This window comes from Talpa europaea (assembly GCF_964194135.1).
Source record: "Talpa europaea genome assembly, chromosome: 3".
Taxonomy (NCBI): Eukaryota; Metazoa; Chordata; class Mammalia; order Eulipotyphla; family Talpidae; genus Talpa; species Talpa europaea.
In genome coordinates this window covers 103,147,603-103,164,365 of record NC_140069.1, presented here as the reverse complement: position 1 = coordinate 103,164,365, position 16,763 = coordinate 103,147,603, and the positions used below count along the sequence as shown (strand labels likewise).

The 16,763-nt window shown below is 46.3% G+C and overlaps 1 protein-coding gene across 1 annotated transcript in view; it reads right to left on the bottom strand.

Annotated features, from left to right (window-relative positions):
- MINDY4 (MINDY lysine 48 deubiquitinase 4) overlaps window positions 1-16,763 on the bottom strand; it is a gene marked incomplete at its 3' end in the record, with an annotated part of 99,061 nt that overhangs the window by 65,616 nt on the left and 16,682 nt on the right. The window contains exon 5 of the mRNA XM_084229899.1: window positions 15,416-15,843. Coding sequence (XP_084086025.1) covers window positions 15,416-15,843 — 428 coding nt within the window. The remainder of the gene's footprint in view (window positions 1-15,415; window positions 15,844-16,763) is intronic.

The following is a 16,763-nucleotide window of genomic DNA, read 5'->3' as shown; positions in this document are numbered from 1 at the left end:
TAATATTCCATAATCTGGCTCTATTCTTACTTCCCATGCCTCTTTCACAAAATTTCCATTTGTTTAGGATACATCATCCAGGAAGGAGTGTTTGGGCTAAACAAATAACAGGAAAGAAAGCATTTATTACTAAAGTAACTATTGTAGGCCAAGTATTTGTATACATTATTTCATCTATTCTTCATAACAACCACAGAAGTATAGACCTACCATCCCCTATTTTAGATGAAGAAATTTAACCACCAACCGATTAAAAAAACATGCTGTGCAAGGTCACCCTGGTAGTCGGTGGCGAATCTGCCCCATTCTAAATCTCAGCCCTTTCAACCTCACCAGGCTAAGAGTTAATTACATTAAATATGGAGCACAATGTTTTAAAGTCTCAGAATACAATAAAATGCAATGTTTCCCAAATAGCAGTCCTGACAACTTAAGAAAGCTTTGTTTAATTGGAATAAATTTCAAATAACTCAAAAGCTTTGCCGAGCAGAATTGGCTCTTTCACTGGGGATTTAAAAGGTACTTTGGGAACTTGTAATGCCCCAGGCCCGTCATTATGGATCTCAATTATCCTTATGGAGCATGGCAAAAAATGAATCTGGTCACTGTCCGCGCGGACCCCTCCCGGAGCCACCCAATATACTTCCTGCTCCTCAGAGTCTCTGTATGATCAACCTCTCTCTGCTGCTGGCATCCAGCCCTTGGCTTACAAACATGCTCACATCTCTCTCGTCCTGAAAAATAAATTCTGTGTCTTAACCCTCCAGCCTCTTGAGCTGCCATTCTGCCTCCATGCTCCCTTCACCTCAAACTTCTTGAGAAAGAGCTCTGCATTCTCTGAGCATGTCCTCACCCCGACCCATGCCTCACCCGGCCACTATCCCCTCTATCCTGGTACCCTGTGAAAGTGCTCTCTCCAAAGCCACTCCTGCCACCAGACCCAGCGACCTTCCTTACCCTCTGAGGGTCTAAAGCTGCTCCTGCTTCCTAGAGACCCTCTCTCCCACATCCCCCCAGCTCCCCCGCCGTCCTCCTCCTGCTCTGACCACACCAGAGCGGATCTCCCACTGCAAGATGTGGACTCTGGCACCTCGCACACCTTGGTGATGTCCGCCGCTCCGAGGACTTGAGCTTTCAGTCCCACGCGAACACCTGCCACATGCTACTCTCCCAAATTCTCATCTAACATCTCCCCGAATCTGCATTTCTGATTGCGGACTCAAAGCTCAACTGGGCATGTCCAAGGACAGGCTCCTTATCCTCTTTCTGATCCAGACAGTGTCTCCCCTGCAGGTCCCTTTCTCTGCTAACTGCAAGCCCCGCCTCAGGTCCTCCAGGCCTACAACCTCCTTGCATGCCAAGTAGTAGGGGTCTTCCTCTCAGACACCCTACCTCTCACACCTCTGTTGCGACCAGGTCAGAGGCCAACCACCTTCTAGGCTGGGCTCCTGCTGCCAGTGGCCTTACTTAGTCCTACAAGGTCCCTGTACTAACCTCTCTGAGACACAGCCTCACTGGTTAAAGACAACAATAGCCATGTAGCCAAACATGTAAGACACCTTCCTGTTCCTCTCCAGTCCCCTCTCCTCGAGGTCTCCACTCATACCACATTCCCACTCCCCCGCCCCCCTTGCTTTTGCTCACTGTCTCCTCGGCTTAGGGTGCAAGCACTTCCTGAGTCACCCGGCCCACCCTCTAACTCCTTGCCAATATCAGCTCCCCACCATTCCTCCTTTCCCAGGCAGGGGGCTAAGGTCAGTAGTTAAGATGACACCCGTTGAGCCAGACTGCCTGCATGAACTCAGACTGTTTGATCATTCTGTGCCTCAGTTTCCTCACCTGTAAAATGACACCAAAAACCCTCCTAGGGTGTTGTCAGACTTCAATGAGGTAATATAACTAAAGCTCTTGCTTTAGGATTGGTCAATTAGTACAATAAATATTAATAGTTTAATTATCCTGAAACAATCAAGACTCTATCTTCATGGCGCTCTGCCCATGTCCCCTTGTCATTTTTGTCTTTTTTTTTAATCCTGTGGAAGTTATTTGCATAGATAGCTCAACCTCTCGGGGTAAGAACCTCATCTTCAGCATCTCTTGCCCCAGCTCTATTTGAATGATGAGAGGCACTCTGTAAATACTTGTTGAATTGAATAAAGTTAAATAACACATATTTAGGCTGAGATCAAAAACTGTTTATTTTATCAGGAAACACTCCACTTCTGAGGGACCCATGGCTGCAAAATTGGCCTCAACAGGAAATGGAAGGAATCCCATGGCTCTAGTAAGTTCTTGTGGAATGAGCAGAGAAAACAAAGTAGAATTTTCTGGAATGAGGCACACACACGGAATCTAACTATACAGGAAACCACGCTGGCAGGTCATCTTTGTGATTTGAAGAACTCTGCCCAAAATGCCCCGACAGAACTTAGCATCAAAGACCATCTTTCCAAGGTGGAGGCGCCAATCCCACTGAGTCACATTCCACCTCATGGCCACATTTGGGGAAATCAGCTGAGGACTCACAAGAGAAGGTCCACTCCAGCAGGATGGAACAGGAGTTGGAGAGGAAAGACTTTAGTTCTCTCTGCTCCAGCCCCCAAGTAGCCAGTTCATCAGCACTATATTCAGGGAGGAGCAAGGAAGCCCATTTTTTCTCAAATCAGTGCCTCTTTCCAATCCTTCAGAAACGCTCTGAGCTGAGAGTCTCCATGAGCACCATAAGCACACATTGTCCAAAATGTCTACACATGAGCAGAACCCCATGTAAGAGCCGGGGGGGGGGGCGGGGGGGGGGGAAGGCTCAGGAAGAGCAGGCAAGCTGCATTAGTCTTTAGAAATGAGACTCTCAGGAACCAGCAAACTCTCCCTCAAGAAACCTCCACTTGGAGAAAGGTGGGAAAGAATGCTAAGGCCATCCCGGCACAGCAGTGAGGCCCTGGGCTGGCCCCCTGGGGGCTATCACAGCTCCACCAGGCTTAAGGCTTAGTCCAGGACTTCCCTCTCCCAAGACCCTATGGTACCTCAGTGAGTACCATCTACCTGGCGCGGAGCAGATACTGTCTGCTATTTTCAGGCGATCTTTCCTGTGTGCTAAATCACCGATCTTAGCATTTTGTGTGCTTCTTGAATGAGAGAAAGACCTCACTTCAATCCTTCCACCTAACCAGCGAAGCCAGTGATTCAGCTCCATCCAATACATTTAGAACAGCTCTGATCAACCTTAGGGCACCAAGATCACAGATAATTCACCCCCCTACTCAAGCAGATGACTGTCCAGCAGGGCTAACCAGGAAGCAAGTCTTCTCTCTCCAGTGTGACATGTGAGAAGTATGAGAGGGGATCATGTCCAGGTAAGGAGCAGGAAGAGACCAGAGGAGCTTCCTAAAGAGGGCAACATTCAACATGACCGCAATGTGTTTGGGCAGGTTGGCAGATTGGTGCAGGGATGGGTGGGTGAGTGGATTGGTGGGTTGGGTTGGTTTGCTGGATGGATAATGTATGAATGCAAAAAAAGATGAGTGAGTGAATGAATGAATGCCAATGAGAAAACTTAAGATAAAGTTGTTCCAATTCTATTAAAGATGTCACTTTCAGTCTGAGGACACAACCCCAAATAGATCAGCACAACTTTCCTGCCCATTCTCTTATTCTCTCTTTCGCTCAATATTTTTTGCCAGGTCCAGAGGTATATCTGGGGTGGCAGACAAGAGGGAGAGAGAAATGACCCACTCTAGTCCTCAAGGAGTTTATGGAAGTCAAGAGGAGCTTTCAAATCATTACAGGGGGCCTCCCTGGTGGCGCAGGGGTTAAAGACTTCTATCAAGCCATTGCCAGCCATTGCAGCACGAGTTCAATCCCCGGCTGGCCAGGAAGCAACCCACATGGCACAGCAGACCTCTCCTGTCTCGCCTGCTACTCCCCTCAGCAATGTATTTCAGTAGATTTGCCTGTTCTGCTCCCACTCTCTCTGGTGAACCCTCTCACCCCCCTAGCCCCTCATCTCTGGCCTGCACCCCAGTTCTTGTATACATAATAAATAAATATTTTTTAAAATCACTACACTATACTGAGGGTTGTCCCTGCAATAGAGGAATAAAAAAGGAGAGACCAGATTGCTTCCCCATCCAGGATCAGGGTGAGACCGACCAGGCATCTAGAGTGCCAGCTTTAAGGAGGCACTCCTTCTCAGAGTCATGCCCACATCTCCCCCGCAGTTGACCCACCCTGAGATGGAATGCCTCCTTAAAATTTGCATCCCAGATACCACACTTGCTTCACCCTCATCCTGGCCCTGCAGTTGACCTCTGTGTGGGCCCTCTCTGTGGGTTTCTGGTAGCCAGAGGCTGCTGGATATTGGCTGGCAAATTAGCAGGAAAATAGCTTAGAGTGAGAAAAATAGCCAGGAAGGATCTCTGTACTCTCCACTCTCTGACATTCATCTCCCAAAAATTATCCCTGTGTCTCAACAGCCTCTTCCATCTAGCAGCAGCAACTTCCTCCAAATGGAACATCTTCCAACCCGCATGCCATGGACTCGAGCCTGGGGCAGAGCTGGCAAGGCCCCGGCATGATCAGAGGAGGATCTCAGAGCTGCGACCCTGATGCCACCCATAGACAAAGTAAGATCACTCACCCTTCCCGGGAGAGACGTGGGCACTCCTGCCTCTCTAACCATACTTTCTTCATCTCAGAAGAAAGCTAAGTCATGGCAGGTGTCTCTTTCACCTGGGAAATGCTCTAGGTCTAAGACTTAGAAACCCTGGAACTGAAGGTTCCCAGGAGCTATCATTCCTGCATCGATCCCATTCCTGGAGGGTTCCCAGTGGCCTGTCATGCGTACCAGAGTGGACAGCACTTGGAGGGAGAAAGAGCTGGCATTCTGCTGTGGTCAGGACATGCAAGCAGGGTAAATGTGGGTACGAGGTGGGAATGAAAAACAGCTGAGCACACGACACCAGTGGTGGGTGTGGAGGGTGGCTGTGCCCACAGAAAGGGGAGGTCCCTGAGGTCACTTATGAAGGTCGGTCCAGACCAGCTCAGGAGCCCTAGGCAGGCCACCTGTTCACGCAGGGCACGTGGGACACAGGAATGCAACTGGGTGTGTGTATCTCAAGAGTCAGTTAATTTCAAATCCCTGTAGACTGCCTTAAAGGCCAAATAATGTGCAGAGACAAACTGAAATGGAAATGCTACCCATAACTTGTCCCATGTGGCATAGATGTTGTCAGACTCAGGATGCTGGGATCTGGAGAATGGTCAATAAACTGCAAATGCCTCATCTTCCGCCGAGCCTCTGCCGAGCCCCAGATGGCTTTGCTCATTCCCTCTGAGGGTGCAGACAGACATCCGTGTGCCTGTTGGCCTCACTCCTGTCCAGGGCCCAGGGAGGGTCTGGGATCCACTCAGCTCTCTCCAGAGCAGGCAGGTATGCAACATGGTCTTGGGGAGAGCCTGGTGTCTGCAGCGTTAAGGCCAAAGTCTCTGGGGTCCTGAAGGTTGACTGGTGCAGATCTGCTGCCACCTACTGTTCACTCGCCTGCTAAACCTGAGAACCTGAAGGGGGCACCCCCAGTGTCCAAGGAACTAAATCGCTGGAACTCACTACAGGCTGAGGCACGGGGGAAGGGCCACAGATGCTTTGGGACCGTGGCTGTATCCAGGCTGCTGATACCATACAGAACAAGGTAGAGTAACTACAGTCACTCCTCACCACTCACTGGTTCCCGGGGAAGTCTTATTAAACAAGGTCTCTCTGAGCTCCAAGGCCTCCTGCCCTATCACCAGCACCCCCTAAAGCTCCCACCTCTCTCACTCTTCTGTGAGGACCACAACTTAGCACCCAATTGCATACAGCCTCAAGGCGGGCCCTGGGCTTCAGAGGCAGGGGGCCAGCCCATGCTCCCACATCTGCGGGGCCAGAGCTGAGCACCACCTGCCCGATTGATCAACAGGACATCACGCAGGCAGGGGCTAGGGGCAGGATAACAGGGTTCTTGCAGAGAGGACAAGGGCCATAGTCTGGGTGGTGTGTGCCGGCAGGCATCAGGCTTCCCTCCGGTCTCCCCTCTGAGATCTGACTCACCAGTAAAGGGTCCCTGCTTAGCTTCCTCCCAGGACAGACTACACACCAAGGTGATGTCCAGGAACAGGGAACTTATCTACTTTTACTACAACACTGGAGCCAGGAAAGTGTAAAAGGGGCCATGAGAGCTGATGTGGATGTCACCGCTACCCCACCAGATGCCCGTGACCAGATAGGGCCCCTGACCAGGTTGCACCCACCCCAGCCTTTCCCAGCTCAGAAACCTGTGACTGGGAACAATAGTTCATCACACTCCCAGAGACATAAGCCTGTGCTCGGGGCTAGGTGGCATCTCCCTGATGCCACCCTTGCCTCCTCAAATCCATTCCAAGTAGCCAGAAGGATCCCAGTAAACTCAGTGATCATGCCATGCCTCTGCTCGACATCCAAAGGCTCTCTGATCTCCTAGAGTAAAAGTCATTGCTTCAGCAGCCCCCAGGCCCTGTTCCCTCTCACTCTGCCCCCTCTCTCCCTCATTCACTTGCCCTCTGCTTCCCAGTGCAGGGCCTATGCTTGAGCGCTCTCTCTTTGCATTCATTCCCAAGGATCAAAGGGTTGGTTCCCTGTCTTCCTCTGGCCTCCTCTCAAGTGTCACCTTCACAAGATAGCAGCCCCATCCTCGGAGCTCCCTATCACACTTTCTTCATTTATTTTTCCTAGTAGCAGGTGTGCTTAATGTTTACTCGTTTGGTTGTTCTTTAGGATTGCCTCTCCCCATCAGAAGTACAAGCTCTAAGAGGGCGGGGGCTCAGCCTGTTTCGTTCACATGGAAATCCCAGTGGCTGGAACTACATCTGGCACATGATAGGTCATCACAGTCAGTGAACTGGTGGATGTTAACAACTGGCTCCCCAGGGAGGAAGTACGTGTGGCTGATTTGCAGCATTTACCCATTTCCATGGTATAAATATCCCTATTGTGACCAATTTTAAGCTACCACCTTGATGCCGCTGGATGCTGAGATGGGAAGAGAAGCTAACAATCAACTCTGTGAACCCATACACTACAGCACTCACTAAAGAGTGGTTGAATAAATGGTTATGTCTGTGAATAGAAAAGATTATTTTTTGAGAAGGTGACTCAGGGTCTGAAATCAAAGTCTCTCCAAGACCAAGGGAGTTAGTACATGAGGAACAGACATCAACTGTGCTAGAGGCTTCTAGTGCATACAGGAAGGACCACACATAGTCAAAGCAAAAGCCCGGAACATCAGCAAGGCAGTGCAAACTTAGGAAATACTCTACCAATACCTGTAGGGGTCAGGTGAACCACTTCCCCTCTGCTTCCAGGGATCCTGGTCCCATCAGCAGAACAAAGCACTTGGATTCTAAGGTTCTTCCTAGGCCTGGAACTCTATGATGTTAAGAGTTTAAATAGGACCTAAAGGAGCACCTATTCCACTCCACTTTTTAAAATACCCAATTTAAAATATCATTTAAAAGAAATTCAACTGGGGCCTCCCTAGTGGCGCAAGGGGTTAAGACGCAACCTACAAAGCTATCTGTAGCCACTGCAGCACGAGTTCAATCCCCGGTCAGGGAGCTACTCACATGGCGCAGCAGACCTCTCCTGACTCGCCCACTGCTCCCCTCAGCAGTGTATTTCAGTCAGTCTGCCTGTTCTGTTCCCCACTCTGTCTCTGGTGAATCCTCTCACCCCCCGCATCTCTGGCCTGTACCCCAGCTCTTGTATGCATAAATAAATAAATCTTTAAAAAAAAGAAAAGAAAAGAAATTCAACTGGACTAAACTTCAATTCCATAGACTCTTTAATCACGCATTCTGGAAAGACATCCACTCTGGCATTTCTGTTCATGAAGTTAATGACAGCCCTCCTTGCTTCACAATTCACTGGATCCACCACAGTAGGCCCCATGGCAGGCATCCTCTACACCCCATCCTGCCACTTCCAGAGCCCTGGCTGTGGAGTTTTCTGGCTTCCTCCCCACACAAGACTATGTCAAAAAGAGACAGACTGACAGGAGGTCAGACAGGAGAATGCCTTGGAAAGATGAAAACAATAAAAAAAAAAAAAACTCTTCTGGGAAAGAGAGGCTGAGAGGCTGGAGGATGAAAACTTTAGAAACTGTAATGAGACCCAAACAGATTATAAATGCCACAGGAAAGAAAAAACAACAGCTGTGCTTTGTAGTGGGCAGAATAATGTCTCCCCTTCTGAAGATTCCACATCCTAACCCCAGACCCAGCATGTCGGGTGACAGGGGAGAATTGGGCTGCGGTTAAGGCTGTTAATTGGCTGGCCTTGAGCTGGGGTGAGGAGCCTGCACTATCAGGTGGGCCCTGTATAATCACAGGAATCCTTAAAAGGGAGGGAGGGAGGCAGAAGAGGGAGAGTCCGAGAGACCGCAGCCTGAGAAGGACTCCGCCAACACTGCCGGTGCTGAAGAGGGAGCCACGGGGCAAGGAATTTGGACAATCTGAGAAAGATGGAAAAAGCAAGGAAACAGGACCTCCAGAAGGAACACTGCCCTGCTGACACCGTGATCGTCACCCAGTGAGACCCATTCTGGCCTCCAGAACCACAAGATAATAAATTTGTGTTGTTTTCAGGCCACCATATTCATGGTAACTTGATATACACAGCAAGAGAAAATTAATACACCCTCATATTTGCCCACTGAACAGCCATCTGGTGTTAATGACGGTCCTGTGTGAGTCTGGAGAGGCCCAGGCCTCTCTCTCTGGGCCTCTCCCCGTGTTGGTACTGGGACCCTTCCCATCTTAGAGATCCTGGCACTCAGGCCTGTTTCCTTGCTTTTTCCATCTGAGGGGCACAGTGTGCTGTGGCTCTGGCACCTACTGCCGTGGGGCCACTGCCATGGAGTGAATTCCCCAGGGAGGCCAGCAACTCTTTTTACCTTCATCACCATGGTTACAGTCATGTTTCCAGTAAGACTAGACAAAACAAGTGTCTGGAGCTTTTGCAGCCCATGCCCATACCTGAAAATAGTCAGTTCCGATCACCAGATGCCCAGCGTGACATTTTTTGAGCTAATCTGCAGAATTCAACCACAGCAGGGTCCAGGTGACCATCAGAAGGGTCAGAGACTCATTCAGAGGGAACCTCAGACAAGTGATAGGCCAGCACGTCCCGAGAGGGCTGCAAGCACAAAGGAGGTCACCACCAGACCATCAGCCTTCACAAAGTATCTCTTGGGAAGTCACAAGGCATAAAACACAAGCCAGGGGAATCACCTTCCTCATGCTCTTAGTCCTGCACCTAAGGTTTCTCAAGGGCCAGGTGATAGCAAGATCCATAAAGCGGGGGAGGAAGACCCTGCCAACGACAACAGTGCCACAGGGTTACGGGATCTCCCAGGTCACAGCCAAGGTTCTGACTGAGAACCACTCAGGAGGGAACCCAGCTAGGGCTCTGACGAGCCAGTGACAAGTGACAGATGGCCCCAAATAGCCACAACCTCCACAATGGAAGCCTAGTTGTCCTACTTTCTAAGCATTTTCTGAGATCAAAGGTCACTGGAGAGAAAGAAAAGAGTCCCTCAGTAACTAAGTCAGATCTCCAGAGTCAGTTTGAAGGACCTGACTGCACAGATGCTCATGCCCCGTCATTTCTCAGCAGGGTGTGTCCTCCACCTGCGTCTATCACTCAGGACACACGCTTGCTCCCCTGCCCCTGACTCTAAGTGTGGCTTCTGTGACTGTCCCTGAGCCTGAAGTCGCAAGGCGCAGGAGGGCTCCAAGCAGCCACCTTTCCCCCAGCTTCATTAGGGCAGAGCAATGACGCATATGCTCCGCATTCACGCCAGCTCTGCTGTCATCACCCTGAACCATGTCATATTTGAAAAGAGTTACATAAGCAAATGTCTCTCCCCTTGGAGGAGCTCATGGAATCTGATACACTAGTGCTCAGACCTATTGCAAATTCAATGTTTACTGAATTGAATGAGATACACAATAGGTGGAAGAGGGCACTGAAGAAAGTGGGGTTCAGAAGGGCAGGGTGACAGATAGGTTTAACAATTAAGATCACTTTGGCCCTCATTTCAAATCTTATGTACTAGGTACAGTTACGTAGCAGAGGGGATGAAGGACAGCCAAAATCCAATCTGTAGTCCATTCACCAAGCTGAAAGACCTTGGAGCTGCACCTACTCGGAAGTTGGACAGTTTCCTTAAATTTTCTGTGCCTCAGTTTCCTCATCTGTGAAATGGGGATAATAATTGTCAGGGTGAGAGGATGCTTGTTCTCAACTCTGGATGCTCAACTTGCCTACCTCTCCCATAGACCTTTACTCACTCCACCCGAAAAAGGAAATGTATTATCTGCTTGATTAATTAAGGAAAAAAAGCAAACATCAGGCTCGGTTGTACCCTTTCCCCTTTGGGAGCAAGCTACTCATCCAGGGGCTGCTCTCACAAGTGAGGTGACCTTCCTGGGCCCCAAGGTGAGACAGGGAAGTCTGCGTAACTGTGGGCCCACGAGCCTCATGACTTGCTGCGTCTTCTACCGTGCTCTTTAACAATCAGGGACAAGATGTGGTTTTACCCTAATCTACCTGTACCCTTTATTTTGTTCGTCAGTTTTTTCAGAATTCAGGAAAAGAATGCTAATATAATGACAACTCAGGAAAAAAAAAAAAAAAAAAACAATGGTGCTGCCTCAAGGGATTAATGTAAACAACAAATGAGATTAACTGAGATTAACAGACACAAGTGTTTAACAAAGGCAAAAAGTGGCAGGTAAAAAACAAGAGCTGGATATTTGTCAACCAACCAGTACAAAGGTTAACACTGTTAAGTGAATGTTAAATAATCCTGCTTATACTTCATCTGGTACTGGAAGAAGGGACTGTAGAAGCATTTTTACCTGCTACCCTCTTCTTATAAGAGGGAATCCATACCATCTGACAAGGGTTTAACAGAGGGCAGAGTGGGGTGTCAGTCCATGTCACCAGACTCCAGAGCCCACATGCCATAGCGCCTAAGTGCCCTGTAAACAGCAGGATCTCAGTGATCTGATGATTGGAAGCAGAGGGCCCAGAATAACCCTGGAAATAATAATAAGCCAGCAAGATGCATGCGCTAGACAGATGCTCGGAAATCATCTCCCCAGTATTCTCATTTTATAGTCGAGGACATTAAGGTGCAGAGGCAAAATGGCCAACCCCACTCAGCCAAAACAAGGACCAGAAGCCGCCTCCTGACACTCCCGCTGCTCCTCTTCTACTCAGCCCTCATCTCTCCCAGTCCCTGCAGCCCGAGAATGTTCCCATGTGTTAGATTTGAGAATTGTTCCCTTTTCCAGTGAGAATTGTTCTGGCAGGCAAAACAAGGCCCTCTGCATCAAACTATAGGCAAGCAGATTTTGACTCAGAGTGAAGAAAAATTTTCTAATAGTCAAAAATCATGCAAAAGTAGTGTGGGAAGCAGTGAGCTCCCCACCATCGGAGGTATTCAAGCTGAAAGCAGTCACCACGTAAGGGCTGTGGGAAGGATTTCTACTCAGGGAGAAGGTGACACCCCTCATTCATGTATCCACTAGACTCTGGAGATAGCTTCCTGGGCTTCAACTCCTGGTCAGCCTCTTATAAGTATATAAACTGGAGAAAGTAAAGCAGTTCCTCATCTGGAAAATGGAATCATATGGCATTTCCCTCACATAGCTTTTATGAGAATTATAAAGTAAATTTACTTAAAATTTACAGTGTTAAAAAACAGTGTTAAATAGTGTTCTGCACAAAATAGGCCAATACCAAGTTTATTCCCACTGTTATTATTGTCATTACTGCTCGTAGTAATAGTATTAGACAAATTTCACTGGGTGCCTTCTGTGTACCAGGTACTATTCCAGGTGCAGGGAATATGAGGGTATCTGCTCTTATGGAACATATATTCTGTAGAAGGGGAGGCAAATAATAGATAAGCAAATAAATAAAATTATTTCTGGTAATGGCAGGTGGCATAATGACAATAAAACAGAGTAGCGATGAGGGGGTGAAGGTACGGTTAGTTACTCTTTGAGAACAGAATACCTGGTTGACACGAGGAGACAGTCATGAGATGATTTAGGAGCAGGGACTTGACAGAAAGGGAACAAGTCTATTCTCCCTCATGTAGGAATAAGCTAGACATTTTGGGTAAAAAATAAAGAGCTAACACAACTATGTCAACTCTGAAGGAAAGGAAGAGGAGGGTTGGCCCTAACAAGATGCTAAGTTACAACAACAAAGTCACAGCAGTAAAAGCTGTGGTCATGTGGTTTTGGTTTAAAAAAAAGAGAGAGAGAGAGAGAAAAGGTCATACATCTCACAGACCCATCTCTCTTTTGGCACTTAGTAGAGACTAAAGGACACTTCATAAATCAATGGGGTTAAGAGCAGATTACAGAGTAGAGAGGCTTGAAAAAACTGTCTTAGGATTGAAAAAAAAAATATTTTCATGTTAACAAGTACAAAAGATTAAATGCCTAAATGTGAAAGTTAAAACTATAAAGTTAACAGAAAAAAATATAGGGGCATATCATTGAATTCTAAAGGCAAGAAGGAACTTAATAAAGAAAACTTCAAAATATACAAACCATACACTAAACAAATGATTGATTATGCTAAAATTTAGGATTTCTGTCCAACAATGGATTTAATGGACAAAGTTATTAGACAAATCACGGAATGATAGAGGATATTTTACAACCCCTAAAACTAACAAGAGATTAATAACAACCAAAAAAATTATATCCTCTTTAGAGGAAAGTAACATTAGCCAGAACCTATATAATTACTCATACACCTGTCTGGAAGTCAATCAAAATTATCACAAATGCAAAGAAATAAGACAAAACAATCAAACGTGAAAAAAGAAATAGGCAATAGCAACAGACCCATAGGTGATCCAGATAAGGTAGTCACTTAACAGGGACTTTAAAATGACTATGTATAATATGCTCCAAAAAGCAAGGGGAAAGATGGAAAATTTCACACAAAGGCAAAGATATTCTTAAAAAGAAGTATAAATTCTAAAACTGAAAAATGAAACAGCTGAAATTAAGTTACTAGGTATGTCTAACAGAATATGAGACATGGCAGAAGAGACATGACTGGGAAATCAATCAAGACAAAATATCTAGATTGAAGTACAGAGAGAAAGAAATGGAGATAGAAAAGAATATTTTTAAAGACCTCTAGACACAGTGGAAACATTTCCAAATTAAAAGTAAAAAAGAAAAAATGCATTGTAACCCAAGAAATAATAAAGGAGATACTAAAGAAATAATAAAGGAAATACTTCAAGAAAAAGGAAATGTGAATGAAATAACTATTACAATAAAAAAATTATGACTGCATTAAGAAGTACAAATATAAACTGCTTATAAGAGACATGCTTTAAATATATCCTAGACCATAAAAGAATCTCAATATATAACAAAAATTGAAATCACATAAGAGTACATATATCCAGGGCAGGAATAAGCTAAAAATCAAAATCAAAAAGATAACCAGGGGCCTCCCAGTGGCGCAGCGGTTGAGCGCTGGGTTGCAAAACTGCCTGCAGCCTCTGCAGTGCTGGTTCAATCCCTGGCTGCTCCCCAGCCTCTGGAGGAGGGTCCTGCATGGTGCGCAGACCTCTCCTGCTGCCCGCTGCTCCCCTCAGCAGTGTACTTCGGTCCTTCTGTCTGCTCTGCTCCCCGCTCTGGCTCTGGTGGATTCTCTCACCCTCCCGCGCTTCTGACTGTACCCAGTGCTTGTATAAATAAATAAATCTTTTAAAAAAAAAAAAAACCAGAAAAATATTCCAGATGTTTTGAATTAGTAAGTACATGTCTAAGTAACCCAGGGGTCAAAAAAAGAAAAGAGAAAAGGATTTAACAATGGAAATCAGAAACTGTATTAACTAAATGAATATATGAAAAATTAACTTGTGGGATACAAAGCACTACTTAGAAGAAATTTGTAGATTTAAAAGGTCTTACCAAAAAAGAAGGCTGAGAATCAATTATTTAATCCATATCAATAAGTTTAACAATAGCAAGTTAAACTCAGTGAAATTAGAATGATGAAAAGAACAGCAGATACCAAAATAAAAAACAAAAAATCCAAACATTGATTCTTTGAAAATAGTATACACTAGTATACAGTGAGAAACCCCTAGAAAGGCTAGTTAAAAATAGAGAAAACAGGGTCTCCCTGGTGGTGCAAGGGGTTAAGCACCAGCACTATGAAACAATCTGCAGCTACTGCAGCATGAGTTCGATTCCTGGCCAAGGAGGTGACCCACATGGAACAGCAGACTTCTCCTGTCTCGCTGCTCCCCTCAGCAGTGTATTTCAGTAGATCTGCCTGTTCTGCTCCCCACTCTGTCTCCCCACTCTGTCTCATCCCCTGCATCTCTGGCCTGTAACCCCAGTTCTTTTATGCATAAATAAATAAATCTTTTTAAAAAATAGAGAAAACACAAATTACTAGTATCGGAATGAAAACACAGACATTGTTGCAGGTCATACAGACCTTAAAGAGATAACAAGAAAATAGTATAACTGTATGATATATCAATAAATATAAATGTAGATAAAATGGTCAAATGATTTAGAAAAATATTACTTGCCAAATAAGAATAAATATGAAATTCTAATTTCAAAAATGTTTCAAGTGAAACATTAATTAAAAATCTTTCCACTTGATGCTCAGCACTCATTTCTACATTAATTTCTCCCAAATATTTAAGAAAGAAATAACTCCAACCTTATACTAAACCTTGAAGGTATAAAGAAAGAGGACCCATTTCTAGCATATCCCAGATACCATAATCTGACAAGGCTATTGCAAAAAAGGAAATTTGCCAGTCAAATATCTTCCACAAACTTCTACACAAAATACTAATAAATTGAATGAATCCAATAAGATATAAAAAGCTAATAGAGCATAGTCTACTGAGACGTATTCCAGGAATGTAACATTCAAAAGTCAGTCAATGTAGGAATCAAGATTATTGTGAAAGAATAAGAGGAGGAGAAAGGATTAGGTTAAAAAAAAGAAAAAAAAGTCCCAAGGGAGTCTTGTGGGTGCTGACTCATTGCCACTTCTCTGGCCTCCCACAGAAAACATCTCTTATATCACATTTACCTGACCACGTGACAGCAGGTTTGTTTGGGGACCATCTACTAAAGCCTTCGTGAACTCTGAGAAGGGCCAAGTAAAATATAAGAATCTGCCCCCAGCTTCCAGGGTGTTTTCTCCCCAACATAATCTTCCTTCCCTACATCCCAGGCTTAGTCCAAGAGCCAAAGAGACTGAAGGTCCCACAAAAGCCACCAGGGACTGGACAGTTCCCTGGAAATGGTCATCACTGTGGCTCACCTGAGGGGTGGGGGCTGGCTCCCCTGCCGCTTGAAGGCCCTTTCCAGCCTCTCCTGGGTAGATCTGGCATTCCCACCTGGCAAGTAGAAATTCAAAGGTGTCCTGTTGGCCTCTGGGGCGCCGTCCACTGCTGGGCTATCTTCTGAAAGATCTCTCCACCAGCCCCTCTCCCTGTGGGGCAGCCCTTTGCTTGGCAAGTGAGGAGGGCTGCCAGGGGTGCTTCTCTGCTTGTCTGAACACAGCTCGCTGTGCTGGCCCAGGGGGCTCCTGGGAGTGGAGCCATTGCTCAAAGCCAGGCCTTCCTGGGGGGCAGGACAGGCCTGAGTGCAGGCAGACAGCTCCGGCACCTTCCGGCTCTCTTCTTCATGGGGTTGGGTGATGTTGCTCAAGGCCGAGGACCGCCTCAGAGAGCGCTTGCGGAGGGAATCCTGGAAGGTGCAAGGACAAGAACAGTGAGGTGCCCCTACATGGGAAGGAGGGAAAGACTTAAGCCCACTACAAGCATTTGCCCATGATGTTCCCTGTCCCAGAAATGCCCACCACTTCAGTAATGCTTCCATTGCACCCACCCACATGCATAAACCCCCAAAGCATGCAGCAGCCCTCCTCTTATCCCCTCTACAGACAGCAGGTTCCAGGAGTAGGTGAAGCTGGAGCTCCAGACCTGCGTTCCAATCCCTGAATGACCACCTGTCAGATGGTCTCTGAGAGCAAGTCACTGAACTTCTGTGTCCGTCACTTCCCTCCCCATCATATAATGTGTCCACAATCCACTGTGTGTAATTTCTAAATCTCTCCCAAAAGGAACGTTTCTTTTGGAATCCTTGACAAGTTCTTTTTAACTGTTACAAGATTGCTTGGTCATTTTAAGTGTGAATATGTATATGTTTAATTGCAGAAATGTTAATGTTTTTGCGTGTGGGTTGCTACCCCAAAACCCACATGGTATGTGGTTTATGCAATGCATTTCCTTTCTGAAATTAAAAAAGAAATTCTAAATTCCAAAACACATCTGGCCCAAAGATTTTGGATGTGGAACCACGGACATGCATTACCTGTCTTCCCAATATTACGGTAAGGATTTAATGAGAGATGTGTGCAAAGCACTAACACAAGTGTCGGCCCATCAGAGCAGTCAACTGTTAGCTACTGCTGTGTATTTGCCCCGTCCCTACCAACTGATGCCTTAACGCCTCCTGCTGGCAGACCTGGAATGCCAGAGGCCCTTCTTGACTCATGTCTGGTGTCCACAGAGCTAAGAGCTCACTGACCTTAGCTCAAAATTTGCTTAGTTTTGAAGTGAAGGCATTCCAAAGGAGTCAGCTGAAATGCCATCTCCTAGTATCAA